The sequence below is a fragment of the Sturnira hondurensis genome, unplaced genomic scaffold (assembly GCF_014824575.4).
Source record: "Sturnira hondurensis isolate 20B ecotype Veracruz unplaced genomic scaffold, ASM1482457v3 Scaffold0010128, whole genome shotgun sequence".
In the NCBI taxonomy this organism is placed as follows: domain Eukaryota; kingdom Metazoa; phylum Chordata; class Mammalia; order Chiroptera; family Phyllostomidae; genus Sturnira; species Sturnira hondurensis.
In genome coordinates, this window is record NW_028082759.1 from 14,548,921 (window position 1) to 14,563,679 (window position 14,759).

Below are 14,759 nucleotides of genomic sequence, written 5' to 3' on the forward strand. Positions count from 1 at the left end.
TTAATACTCTTACATTAAAACCCATTAGTCTGCCTTGTACTTTGAATGGATCTTTGGCCACAACACGATTCTGTAACGTCATGCGTTGTTCATTTGGAAAAGACTGGTTCCCTGAGTTGAGCAGTTCTTCCAAAATGTGGACGCAGTATGAGAAAGTCACGGTCATTAACATTGCCATGAATCTCATCAGAAAGGCCTTTCCGTCTTAGGAAGCTGGATGGGTACCAGGGATGGATACCAGTTACCGAAAATTCTAGTTTTCATTTGTAACTGCAAATAATATCATTACCGAAAAATACCATGGATTGTTTTTCTGGAAGTTGCCGGCTCACTTCATTCCACTGTTGAGAAATACCCAAGTCTGAGGAACCACAGTCCGTCTGTCAGTCATTCTTGCAAGTAAAAATAATATTCCGTAAAGAAAGCAGCTAGATCAAATAATCTCACAAATGATCTTCCTTGAGACATGTGATGGACTTTGGTCTGCAACAGGAATACTTTGTATGTACCTATCACTTTCTTACAAAGAATTTTTGGAAGTCTTGTACTCGAGAGTCGAGGTTTAATAAAATTAATTTTTACTGCTCCATCAAAGACAGCCTGAGATAAACCCTTCTCCCTATCTCCCTCTGCGTGCGTGCGTGCGTGTGTGTGTGTGTGTGTGTGTGTGTGTGTGTGTGTGAGAGAGAGAGAGAGAGAGAAAGAAAGCGGGCGAACCGTGGTGAAAAAGAAAGTGACTCTAATACATTTCGGTGTCACTGCCTTGATTAGAACCAAACTGCAGCATTTTATTCCCATTGCTTTTGTGTCATCAGTGTCAATGTTAACATAGATAAAAGGGCAAATATCATCTTACTGCTATGATGACAATAGTTTGGACCTCAAGGACCTTCTACAGACCATCCCAGGGGATATGCTCCCACTGTCTACCTACCTTTAGCAGTACTTGGGCCAGGGTGCAATTTATTCCTACGGGAGCGAGTGTGTATGAAACATCTTAGAAAGCATACTTTTGAGAAAATCTATTTTAATCTCACATTTGAGAGGTGACGAAGGTGAAGAGCACTACAATTATTAAGATAAGATTTGCTTGTACACACCTGGGCAGTGGGGGTGAATCAAAGAGAATATTCCAGTTGGACGACTACAATCAACAATGACCTCAGTGCACGGTTCATGGGTGTTTGCACCCAAAAGGCACATGTTCCCCAAAGTATTTACTCACTCCACTTTGAAATCTATTGTAGCAATTGCCAGCTATTTATCTTCCTAATGTTTTAGATTGGTAGAACATTAAAGTTAGTTTGTGTTCCCTGAACATGCAGCAATTGAGGGTTGAGGGGCCAATACCCCCGAAGTGTGCTTTGTGGCCCAGAGATCTCAAGTTGATATTGAAACAGAAACTGTTCTGTCCTTGTTTCCATTTTCTATTGTTGTGTACTATTTCAAATGATTTTTGGGAAAAGGTAGAGGCATGAATACATTCCATTTAATAATGCTTTTGGCTGTTGATAGAACACCTATATAACTAAAAGTTGACAGCGTTTGCCTGCATGCCTTTAAAAGGTCGCAGGAAATGTGCTCTAACTCTGAGGAAAGGCCTGAAGTGTGTTTTCAGTTGCAGTGTACTAAGCATTGTGAAGAGTCACAGCAATTCAGGAGGAGGTGGCAGTGTGCCTTGTGCATGGTACTAGTCCTCCATTTCCTCGCCGGGGGTTCCCAGGGTGAGTGGCAAAGTGTGACCATTCTGTTTACTCTGTGTTTACTCTGTGTAGGGTGCAAGATCCTACACACTCAGGGCAGTGAGTCTACTTGAAACGGTTGGGCTCAGATTTGTCTTTCATATGCTCATTTCAAATCCAACACCAGTGACCATAGGCAAAGTCATTGCAAGTTGAGTTTGATCGGAGTTGAAACAGTTATAATTTTCAAGTCTTAACAGGGGGAAACCTAACTACCAGTTTACTTAAGCCAACATTCAAGGAAAGATTGGTTTAAGGCTAATGCTCCATTTTAGAATTCTCGCACCAGGAGGCATTGCTTGTCATTGGGAAGTCATCTCTTTCAAGGGAGTTGGCAGGGCAAGTGCCATTCTGAGAGTTTATCATCAATGAAAAACATCTTTTGGGAGATGTGGCACTCTCTAAGCTTTTCTAATAAAAGTGTGTCAAAAAGATTTGTTGTTTTGGGGGGAGTCCATAGGGATTTAACCCCCGCGCTGTCTTTGCCACCACTTGAATTATGAGAATGAAGCCAGAACTCCAAGAGGCATCAGTACCCATCCACGGAAGCCTGGAAGGGTCATGTCAATGCTTTGTGCCTTTGCGTGCCTCCGCCTTCTTTGATGAAAAAGTCTATTTAAAAATTGGTGAGAAAATATTTAACATAATAAGGTGATGAGTCAGAGTTTTTCAAAAAGCTAAAAAGGGAAGATGTACTTAAATACTGCACCTTTTTATTTTTTTAGCTACATCTGACTCATGACATATAATGTATTCTGCTTAAGTTCAAAGTTTCCTCGTACAAAGAGAGTTTTATGAAACAACTCTTCTTCGGGCCATTTTTCCTTCGATGATAGCAGCGGGTTTTGGAGTTTAAATAATTAACAACCTCCAAGTGAACTTTTGTCCAAATGACCCCAAGTCACAAAGGGAACAGTCCTCTTTCACCAAGTACCTTTTGTGCTAGAGTGAGACCAGTCCTTTTCTGTTTTCCCCCTTTATGTCTCTCTTTGAAGAAAGAGGTGTGATTTGTAACGTAATGAATGTATCAGTTAATGAAAACTGCTATATTGGGTTCATAATGCAAACTGGAATTACTTCCGTGTAAGCTTCCTCTACCTGAATGAGAACAGGGGAAAAAAGTAAATTTCAGGAGTTGAGATTGCTGTGTGCACTGCAGGAGTATCGTGTAGCAGATAAATCAGCCATCAGGGGTGACCTAATCTTATTTCCCCCCTTTGTCGAGAAGGTGTAATTTTCATTTAGGCGGCATTTTTCAGTTTTAACTCCACCGGACACTCCAAAACTGGGCACTGACTCCATCAACCTAATTATTGATGTCACCATATGTTATCTTTTTATTTTTTTAAATTATTTTTACTGGAAATGTTTTGGAAAGAATGTGTGGGAGACTGTAACCTCCACATGCTTAGGGTGATGGGGTAAGAGAGTCATTCTTTTAGGGACAACACCCCGAAGGATTTTATACCGAAGAACGTGTCGTTTAATAAACAAAAGAAAGTGAAGAGGCAAATCTGTTTCCTTTTGAAAAATCAGTGGGAATAATGAAGTAATCGCTGTTTCAAGAGTGGGAAAAACTTTCCCCCCCCCCACCCTCGATGTGGCGAATAGCGGGATAAATTCGAAGAACTCCATCCCACCCCCGCACGCGCGCCCCCCATTCTGTCCACGCGGAGCGGTTGCAAATCCCTGGCTGAGTCCGCCCTGGGAGCCCTAGGGCACCTTCCTCTTTGCTGTGTGTGTGTGTGTGTGAGTGTGTGTGTGTGACAGAGAGAGAGCGCGAGAGGAGAGCGAGCGAGAGAGCGAGCGAGAGAACGAGCTGTGAGCTGTGCTGCCGCCGCCGCTGCCCTTTGATCCCGACATTAGTGTTAGGGGCTCGGAGACACAGAGCGCGGCCATAGACACCGCGGCACCGGCGCTCATTTATTTATACCTCCCATCACACACGCGAGCACAGGACACACACACACTCACACCTATTAGATCCGTTTCCATTGAAGAATATTACGCTCGGGGGACAAGCCAGGTGCACGACCAAAAAATTTTTTTAAAAAAGGAAAAAAAAAAGAAAGGAAAGAAAAGAAGAAAACCCCTCTTCTGGCTCCAGGAAACAAGCTTCAACCCATTGTACACACCGGAGAGAAGGGGTTTCCCCCTGCCCGCCCGCCCGCCCCCCAACTACCTCCCCGCTCCTGCCAGTGTCTGCCTCTCTGCCCCCACGGGGGTTTATTTGATCTCACATTAACCAAGGAGGAGAATGTGAGAAAAGGGGGAAAATGCCCAGGAGGAAGCAGGAGCAGCCCAAGCGCCTTCCCTCACGTAAGTCATCCCTTCTCCACCTCTTCTCGTGCCATTTTCTCGCCCTCCCTCTCCTCTTTCCCCTCCGCAGCCTCCTCCGTTGTTTTCTGCATTAGTTTAGGGTTACAGAGGTGAAACTGACAAAGACACAGCCCGGGTTACTCCTCGTTTAGGTCTATGCCGAGGCAGCCATGTTGGTGATGATCAGCCCCGTGCCCTTTCTATTCTCTCTCTCTCTTTTTCTTTCTTTCTCTCAGCCCCCCTCTTTTTTTTCCTTGAGATCGAGCTTTTTCCCCCTTCCTTTCCCCCTCCCCCTCCTCACTCCGGTTTGCTGGGGGAGGGGGCAAGAGGAGGGAGGAGGGGAATAGTGTGGATGCCGTTTTTTTTTTTTCCTTCCTAAATCGGGGGTTGTGGGGAGGTGGGAGAGGTTGGAATCTTTAAAAAAATTTTTCCTTGTGGATCCCAGTGCCTGAGGGTGCGGGGATCGGGGCGCGCGCGGAGGGCCGGGGGCCGTGACATGGCGTTTGGGGGTGTCGGGGCGAGGGCGCGCGGCCGCCCGCCGAGTACAGGATCCAGGGAGAGGTCCGTCTCCGGCTAAAAGGTTGCGCCGGGGTTGGTCGGCCCTGGAGCCGCCAGCGGCAGCGGCGGCGGCGGCTGGGGCAGGAGCAGGAGGAGGCGGAGGTGGAGGAGGCGGCGGCGGAGGAGGGGAGTCGGGGGCGGGCGAGGCGGGAGCGGCTGGGGAGGGTGTGGGGGCACCGCACACAAACACACGGTACACACGCGCCGCGGGGCGGCTGGTCCCACTGCGCCGGGGCGAGGGGGCGCGCCGGGGCGCGGGGCGGCCGGGCGGGGGGCGAGGCCGGGCAGCGGCGGGCGGATGTGGGGTGCGGGAGCTGCGCCGAGGCGGAGGCAGGAGGCAGGGCGGCTCGCGGCGCGCGAGGTCCCTGCAGAGCGGAGGGGAGGGGAGGAGCAGGGCTCCTGGCCGCAATAAAATGCGGGGTCAGTCGGAGCAGACGGAGCCGGGCGAGACTCGGGCGCTCAGACCCCCCTTCCCGGCGAGCTGAGCAGAGTCCAGGACTAAAGTGCATCACAGCCCTCCCCGGCTGCAGCCACATACACCAACTGGAGACTCCCACCCGCCGGCACGGCCGGGTCCCCTTCCCCTCCTCCACCCGCACCCCCGGTCCCTCTCTTCCCTCCCTACGGCTTTTCTTTGCAAGACTCTTAACTTTTCCCCCACTCCTTCTCCAGCCGCCCCCCACCCCCCATCCTTCTCCGCTTTGAGTGTTCTGAGATGCTGCTAAAGCTAAAAGTGAAGGAGAAAGAAGCGACTAAAAATATCCCCCGGGGCCGCCCGGCTCCTTGAATGCAGGGAGGAGGGGGCAGGGGAGCAGGCGTGGGGCGGGGTGACGGGGAGGAGGGGACGCCGGAGGCGCCGGAGGGAGGGGTCGGGGGAGACTGAGGGTCAATTTCTCTTCTCTCCCCCCGCACTGCTCCCCTCTCCCGGCGGTTTGGCGCTACTTGGAGCCCGATCCTGCAAAACCCGGGCTGGGGGCGGGAGCGGAGCCGGAGCGCCCGCCCGTCCGGGTGTCAGGCCGACGTGGTCGGTCACCTGAAGTTCACGGAGGGTGGGGGAAGGGTTAAGGTTATGGTGTCTCGGGCTCGGGTTGTGTGTGAGCGTGTGCGTTTCCGCTGCAGACAGGCAGCGCGATCGATCTCCCCCTCGCGAAATATCCGTGGCAGTGCCTGCCCAGGGGACGGGCAGGGGGCGCGTGTGGCTCGGGCCGGGTGCCCCCACTGCTCCGTGTCACCCGGGCCGCGGCCGGAGTGGCGAGCAAGGGCACTTGCAGGCAGCCCTCTCCGCAAACATTCCTCCTTCTTTCCCCTTCCCGGTACGCAGGAGTCGACGCACAGAGCTTGGGTTATGCTTTTTTTCCCCTTCCTTAAAAAAAAAAAAAAATGCCCCTGTGCAGTCCTTTCTTCGCCTGCCCGCTAGAGGTTCTGAGGATAATATCACATATGTAATATATATGCACATAAAATCACTCGCAGGCGGCTGCGTGTGTAGGGAAATTTTGTGCGAGGAAAGAGAAGGCGGTGGAGTCGGGGAGGGCGAGTTGGGAGGCTCCGCGCTGCGATTCACAGAAAACTCACAGCAGTTGGTGGCAGAGTGTTTGCGTGCACAAGGCCGGCGGGCCACGGCTCCCGGCTCTTTTCGGGGGTGCGTGTCGGGGGCGGGGGGAAGAGGAGGCAGGACTCCCGGCGGGGTTAGGGGGAGGCTTGCCCTGCTCGGACAAAATGGGCTTCAGTGTTCTCTTCTAACTTGCCCTTAGATGGCAACTTTGGGAGCTGATGAGCTTGTGTGCGAAAAGCTAGGGCGGTGAGGTTATTTGGTCATTTTCCTTTCTTCTCGTTTCCCCCTGCTTAAAAAAAATGTTGGCGGGGTTAGAGGCAGGGTAGGAGAAGAGAGGGATTTATCTGTTTCGGCGTTGACGGAGACGGACCGCCTTCCCTCCGTTGTGTACAGCGCTGTCGGGCAGCTGCTGCCTGCCCTGCTGGTGACCTTGACCCTGACCTCGTGCGACTACCCTCCGTCTGAGAGGAAATTCAGGCTCCATTTTAGCTCATGTGCTTAGTGGACCTCTTCTGCGCGCTGGTGCCTGGTGATTAAGTTATATTTTGAGAGTGGGCTCTCCCACCCTGTTCTCTAATTGAATACTGTTATGCACTCACTTACACACACACACACAACTGTCTCTTTTAGTAACAGAAAGCCACTTTTACTGAAGAAGTAATTACCTTTGGAAACACTGTAAATGCTCCTACAGTTTTTTAAAGGGACGCCCAATTTGAGAAGCTTTTTCACTTACCTTTCCATTGAATGGATTTTTTGTGGATGTGTGCTGCCTGTTCAAAGCATGGTTTACGCATGTTTTATAAGTAGTTTCATTGGGACTAAGAGCAATTTCTGGGCAAATGGTGTATTTTGCAATTCGGACTGTAACCCAAGGCTTGCTAAGTGCTGAGTGAGTCTTGAAGAAACTTGCAGTGTGTGGAAACGTAACAAATACCAACTTTGGTAAATAGCATTAATTGATATTTAATGCAGGATGTAATTGTAGTCTCAAGTCCCAGTTTTAGTGCCAAATTCTTTATCGTTTATTTACCCGTGGAAGAAGGGGTTTTCTTTTCCTGGAGAATAGTTTTGTATCAAAGTTAAAATTTAGTCAGTCTGGGGATGAAAGTTGCTCTGATGGAAGTCATCCCGGGGCCTGACGAACTTGTCTGGGTCTGATTTAAAATTTGACCCTAAAAGGAATGATGTGTGTAATTTGGGGGGGTGGTTCCAAGGGAGAATGAGGTGGGGAGAATTGCTTTTGAAACCCAAGAGCCCTTCTGAAGAAACACAAAAGTGGTTAAAAACCACTGCGGATATGAGGTTTTAAGAATCTAGACAACTATAAACACACATTTAAGAAGTTCAAGTTAGAATACAAAAAAGAGAGAGAGAAAATTGTGAAAATTGAACGTATAGGAAATTTGGAATGTTTTCCACTTCGTCCTGGGTTCCCCACCTCGTCTCTGCACCTCCCATAAACAATTGCTACTAATCAACTCTTTCTTTGTGTTGAATCTCCTATTTTCCTAAATCCACACCGGCCAGGTACAGTGGGACTGCACAAAGGCTACTGTCCTCCTACTCTGCAGCACAGACACCAGGGAACCTGGAAGTTCCACTCTCGAGTAGATTAGTCCTGGAAATCCAGACTAGCACTTGGTATTATCTGATACCAAGTCTGGGGTGAGCCTCGGCCCCTGGCACCGAGTCCCAGCAATTCCCCAGGCTGGGCTTCAGCCTGCTAAGGTTTCCTAGCTCCTTCTGTTCAACGAGACACCCATGGGACTGTTCAGAACTGAATTAGCTTTGGGGATGGGTGAGCCTTTAACCCGACACGACTAACCTAAGGGTTAGATTTCCGATTTAAAATTCTACACAGTCATTTCCTCCTGGGCTTCTGAAGAGAATGTGTGTGTGTGTGTGTGTGTGTGTGTGTGTGTGTTAATATATACCTTTAAACATATTCGGAGAAAAAATGGCCTGTTCTATAGAGTTGAATGGTGATCCTGCTGGCTACAAATCAGAAAGAAGTTCTATACTAGCTTTGTGTGTGTGTGATACGGGCCTCATACATATGCAGAAAAAAATACCCTGCCCTGTAGAGTTGAATGGTGATTCCTAGTGGCTACAAATCAGAAAGAAGTTCTAGGCAAGCTTTTGCAGGTGACCCCATCAGAGCTTGTTAAACCTAAATTATTTTTTGAGAAGTGGCTTTAAAAAGCCTTTATTTCTTGGCCCAGAGCAATCATTGTCATTTTGGGATTTACCCGTGAGTCTGCTGCTCCTCATGGTGCTACTATGGTGCACAAAGTTCTTTCCGTTAACAAGGTCCAGCACCATGTCCAGCAAGTATCCTAGAGGTCCTTGGAGCTATACCATGTGCTTATCTTTAGCAGAATTCCAAGTGACATAGCTTAAAAGTGTCAGTGTAAGAAAGAGAAAGACAGGGAAACTGATTCTGTCCGTGCCTGTTGGCCAGGCCCGGGGCTCAGCACTTTCCGAAGATTGTTACATTGGAAATCACAAACTGAAGGGGGGAGGGGGAGGGAGGGCTTTCTCCTATGTTTGTGATCCATGCGTCTGTAAACCCTTGTCCTATTAACGTTTTCCTCATTGGCTTCAACTTGCTAGCACTGTGTATGAGTTTAGGCCCTATTATATTCACCACTGGAAATCTGCCTGATGCCTGTTCTCGAGGGGCGCGCAAAGGAAAAGCTCATGAAACAGTTGTTTTGTTTACTCTAGTGTTTTTATTGTTTACTCAGTCGTGGGTCAAGACAGGTTATTGTGCTCTTCATTGACAAAACTTTCAAAATGCTCTTTTGCTTTCTAGTAAAATTGGAGAGCAAAATGCCCGACAAGCACCTGGGTCCCTTATTTTTCTATTTTGAGGAATCTCTTCATGTGTTCTGGAAGAAAAAGGTAGAGAACGTAACTCTTTTCTCTACTTACTATAAATTTTTTTTTGGTGTTGAGGCCACACCTCCTGACTGTGACAGGAACCACAGGGGAAACTTTGGAGTCTGAAGCAGTCAAATATTTCACCACACCTGTCAGCCAGAGCTAATGATTCTGAGCCGCCTCGTAGCCTGCCGGGGTGATACTGGGCAGTAATGGCTTATTTGTTCTCCTAAAAAGGAATCCATATATTCCTAATACAGTAAGTAGGGTCCACTGAGCTTTCCTGTTAAAATAAGAAAGATAGCTCAAAATCACAGTCCTTCTAATGCTTCAAAATAGTGTCTAATAAAAAAATTGATTTTTAATTTATCTACGTGTTGCCATCATGCCCTGGGGATGACACGGCTGCGGTGCGTTGACAAGCCTCCTGCACAAAGTGTTAATAAATCATGCTGGGGAAATAGAAACTGGACAGGTTTTGGCCAGGGTTAGAGCTCGCCGTGCATTTGGAGTTTTAGAGTCTTTGAATGGCCTCTATTAGGAGAGTTCCAAGAGGGGTGTGGAAAACCTCTGTCTTGTGAGGCTCATAAAGTTAAGATGGACAGAGGCCATGGAAACACCGAGGGATAGTGTTGTGTTGGTGGAGTGACCAGGAAGACTTCTCCTGGGGTCAAAAGTTGGTTTAAAATACAAGAAGTCCGATGAATATCAGCATGTTCTTGAAGGGAGGGTTGGATTAGAAATGTCCAATGGGTTGCTAACTAACTACCTTCTTTACTAATTCCAGTGATTTGAGTTCAGATGGTGCCTGAATTGAGGTTGGTTTCACCAAAGAGAAAAACTCATCCAGGACCACTGACTCTGATCATTTATATGCAGAGCGGTGTCTAAGGACTCAAAGGTGACAAGGTGGGAAGGAAATGATGGTGGAGCCCAAACTGCCCCCTGTGCAAAGCTCCCGTGCTTTCTGTGACAAGTTGGTTATGCCTGGGTGAAAGCTAGAGACAGGGCAGCATAGTCCCGAGCGCAGTGATCCATTGCACCCTTCAGCCGCCGTTCCCTCGTCACTTCGTTCTTTTAAGACCTCGGCTGGTGTATTAGGTTAGCAGGACGGAAACACAGACAACAGGCCGGAGCTGATCGTCTGCTCCATTCTGAATGGTGGATTAGTCATTTTCCATAATTCAGTCAGACTGGTCACAGAGCCAGATAATGAGAGTGTGACCTACAAAATAGGACTTTGCGGGGAGTTAAGGCTTTTTGTAGCGTAAGGTTTTACCAGACCATAGGCTTGTGGAGAAAGAATAGAGTTTGAGTTTTACTGGAAAAAATCCAGATCAGGCCTAGTCATGGTAAGGATATATGTTTCTGGGTCCTGTTTGGAGGCATTCTTTTCTGTTTCCTCCTTTGCTAGGTGTAGCCCAGTACTCACACCGACGAGGGCTAAGTATACAAATACTCTATGGTTCATAGTAGCTGAAGTGCCTTTTGTCATGTTCCTAAGAAGCTAGGGTGCAAAGCAAAAACCTTAGAAATAGTTAAGAGCATCTGATGGGCTGGAGTTTCCAGCTGCCTTCCCCCTTCTGTTTAGGAGCAAGTTTTGTGTTTCTATCCACTGTCTATAAATTACATTTTTGTGACATTAGAGAATAGTGTGTGACTGGGTGCTGAAGCAGGGGCCTCTCAGATGTCTCCTGTCATTCCCCGAGGACCTACCTTGGGATAGAATTGCTGTAGTTACAAGGTGGTTTCATAAATTAAAATCAGACTTTGGCTTGATATTAATCTTTAGCCACATGGGTGCATATTGCTGTTTATTTTACGAAAGCCAGCTTCACTGCGTGCACACACAGACACACACACACAGGGGCTGCACTGTAGCTAATTTTATAAAGTGTACAGTGATACACGCCCACCATGTGAGATCAGCATGTGGTCTTTAGCAACTCTGCCATTCACAGACCGACCCAGGGTTATATTAAAGGCAGCAGATTCTATGAGTCTAAAAAGGGTATTGTTTCCAGCCGTCCGTCTTATGAACAACAAGCTCCACCACTGAAGTTCTGTGTCTGGAGTTTTTTAATGACCAAGGCGTAGGGACTCTTTGCTTCAGTTTTTTAAGAAAGTCCCAGTTCAGCCAAGTGTTGCCTACCAGCAAGGAGGACGTGCATGGACCTTCCCTGAGGCTCGGACCTGAAAAAGCTGACCCTAAAAAATAATACCCATCTCCCTTTCTGGTAACTATACATGAGTCAGGAAAGGGACCAGAACCCACTAGAAGTGTGGTGTGAAGGAAAAAAGACAAGGGGTGAGAGAGAGACAGATGCAATCTCAGGGTGAACTGTTTCGCAGGCTCTGAAAAAGCTGGACCAAGAGAAGGCCAGGGGGAAGTGGACTTACATGGTCAGCAGCACTCTGTTTCTCGGAGCGTTTAAAACAAGTCTGTGTGGAAGGGGGTAGATTTTTCTAAAGTAGATAGTGCTAATGCCCTGGGTCACCTGGCAGTGTACTTTACAAAGCTCTGCTGGTTTTGCTAGGAGAGAGGGAGAAAACATCCCATGACTTTGCCCTCTCTTCACTGTGTCCACTGTCCATGGTCCAACTTAAGTAAAAACAGAGACGCACAAGCCGAGTTCCTAGTGTAGTGGCCAAGTGGACAGACTGTTCAGATCCCGGCTCCACCACTAACTAGCTGTGTGACCTTGGGCAAATGGCTTAACTTTTCTGTCCTCGGTTTCCCGCCTCTTCCAATAGAGCTCCTATATCATAGGGTTATTGTAAGGATTAATTGAATGCGCACATAAATATCCATATTATGTACACACACAAGCCATGCCTAATTAGTGTCTGCTGCACTGAAAGAACTCACAAAGAGTGAGCTATTATCATGTGTATGAAATAGGTTTCCATTTGCTTAGACTGTGATTCGACTACAGGAATGTCTGACTCAGAACTTTTTGGTGATTTCTGTGTTTTTAATTTTTTAATTATCTCATTAGAGTGATGAGGAGTAATGTAATATGGTAAAATTCTTTTATAAGGCTGTTTATAACAGGGCTTGACTGGTACTAGCTTCACAGGCCAGCAGTGTTACATTAGACATTTACTGTGGGAACATGTTCCTCCGTGTATACGGTTTGCCCTGAATTATGCCTAAATAGTATAATAACCATGTGAGTTATGACTGCGTTTCCCTGTAAAGTGGGGGTAGTAAATCCACGTTCACAGACTTGGAGTGAGATTCAAATGAAAGAATAGGTGTTTAATAAATGTTTACTTATTCATTCATTCAACAGTTAGTCCGGTGATTAAAATCACCCAGGGGAAATTTATATTGTTTTTTCCACATGTTACATAGATACTAGTTGAAATTTTGCATGAAAGGAAAAAAGGCAGGGCGTGCTCTTTCCAAACTGCAGAAAACCAGTCCAAGAGAACACGTTTGGCGGATTGTAGACGGGTTGAGAGCTGTGTGTGCGCGCATTGTGTCTGTGAGGTAGATCGTGTTGGCGGTCACAAGCTAGTGGCCTAGTGATGGATTTTGCCCCACACAGTATGTTGAAAAACTCAAGATGACATTTGGAAATGGGTGGTTTCACATAAAAATCAAAATTCTTAGCTTCTTTGGAAAACTTGGAAGTGCCTGCAGCGCTCGGCCCACCTCCCCACATGGCAGCAATCTGCTGCGGTCGGCGGCGGCTGTCTTCTCTCTCCGGGCATGTGCTCGTCAGTCTGCCACGGATCCGACCACTCGGCTGCGAGGCCCCGTCTGCACGAACACCTGCCCACCTCCCTCGCGTGGCTTGCCTTCAGCCTCTGCAGGCATTTGGGTTACAGACTGCTCCGCATTCTCCAGTGTTCTGTGGTCTTTTAATTCATCACTAAGGCTAAGGCATTGTGAGCCACATTCTGTGGCAGCATCGAGAAGCAGAATAGGGGATTGAGATCCTGGCACCAGATGCCTGAGTTATATAGCCTAGCTGCCCCACATTTTAGCCATGACCTTGGCAGGTTACTGCAGTTCACTGCCTGTTTCTCCTCTGTACAATGGGGAAGCATTGCAGGTTGTATGGGAACCAAGTGAGTTCATCCATAAAGATATTTATATTTAGATTAATGCCTGGCAGGCACATAGTCTGTGCAGAGTAAATGCCCATCACATGGCTATCCGTGAGGTGTGAATTCATTTCAGCTAAGGGTCTCACTAGGATTGGTTTAATGGCACTGTGTGATTGATCACAGACAGAGTGTTTCCTATCACTTTCTGATCACCATCAGCCAACCCCCAGTGGTTCTCAACTCTGACTGCGAGTCACCTGGGAGATTTTTTAAAAATTGAACACATCGTTGTGCAACGCTTTATGTAACGTTATTATGAAAATTTGTTGCATATTTCTCATAGTTTGAAGCAATAAAATATTAAAATGAATCAGAGAGCCCTGTCCTGGTGGCTCAGCTGCCTGGAGCATCGTCCTGTAGGTCAAAAAGGTGGCACATACGGGAGGCAACCAACTGATGTTTCTCTCTCATGTAGGTGTTTCTCTCCCTCTCCCCGCTTCCTTTCCCTCTCTCAAATCAATATACATATCCTTTGGTGAGGGTTAAGAAAAAAACCACAAATCAAAAAATTAAAAAGTGGCAAATGCAAACACCCCCAGAGATTTAAATTTAAGTGGCCAGAGTGGAGCCTGGGCATGGGCCATCTTAGAAAGCTCCCCGGAGTGATCCTAGTGGATCCTCAGGGTTGAAGACTTCTAGACCCTCAACACTGAGTTGATGCTCAGCCGGAAATGAAGACGTGAGGTTGAGCTTGGGTCGTTTATTGACAATAATTTGTTAGGCTCTTAGAATCCTAAAAGCGGCTCATGGACCTGAGTAATTGACCCCAGGTCTTCCAGGTTGGAAACCAGAGGCTCAGGGAAGGACCTGCACTAGGCAGGAGACACAGCCTCCAGTCCTGTCTGTCCCTCGCTCCCACCACGGACATCAGGGTCTCCCACCAGCTTTATGACCTTGGCTGAGTCATTTAACCTCTCTGTGCCTCTGTAGCGTCGTCTTGTAAAAGGGGTCATAGTACATTAACCACGTTTCGTATTTATATTATGCTTCATTGTCCACGAAGCGTTTTCACTAATACTGTCTGTCTGTGAGACAGACAGGGAGAGGTTCCTCTAGCCAATTGGACAGAAGTAAAAACCGAGCCACAGAGAGAAGGAAGTAGCTCATGGTCGCCAATGTCAGCACTGTCCAGGACTGGATGGACCATCTCTTGGTCTCTTGGGACCCATTGCAACTCTGAGGGCTGGGAAGTCTTCACTGGGTCCCTCGAAGCAAAGGACATGCTTTCCCAGCCGCACCTCTCGGGCAGAGACCCACCGCTGCAGGAGGACCCTTACTAGCTGCTGGTGGAGCTCATAGCTCTGTGACTCACGACACTTGTGTCACCAATAATATTTCTTTCTCAGAGACGGATTGAGACTTCGGACGAAGCAGGAGGTACCGGAATGGAAGCACATGCAGTGACGCTGTCTGGGGTCTCCATTCTGGGCGCCAGGTGGAGGATACTGCCTTTGTGTAACGGCCTGAATTGTGCGCTGTTGTCTGAGCCAGGCTTGTTTGGTCCCGCTCCTTCACCCAGCAGTCCTCTCGAGACCACGAAACACAGCTGTATTTGGGAGGAAACAAAGGGTGGGACACCC

At 47.8% G+C, this 14,759-nt stretch overlaps 1 protein-coding gene across 1 annotated transcript in view; it reads left to right on the forward strand.

Moving 5' to 3' along the window:
* Window positions 1-3,545: 3,545 nt before the first annotated feature.
* Window positions 3,546-14,759, forward strand: part of ZNF827 (zinc finger protein 827) — a 165,318-nt gene continuing 154,104 nt past the window's right edge. The window contains exon 1 of the mRNA XM_037058445.1: window positions 3,546-4,061. Coding sequence (XP_036914340.1) covers window positions 4,019-4,061 — 43 coding nt within the window. The 5' untranslated portion in view covers window positions 3,546-4,018. The remainder of the gene's footprint in view (window positions 4,062-14,759) is intronic.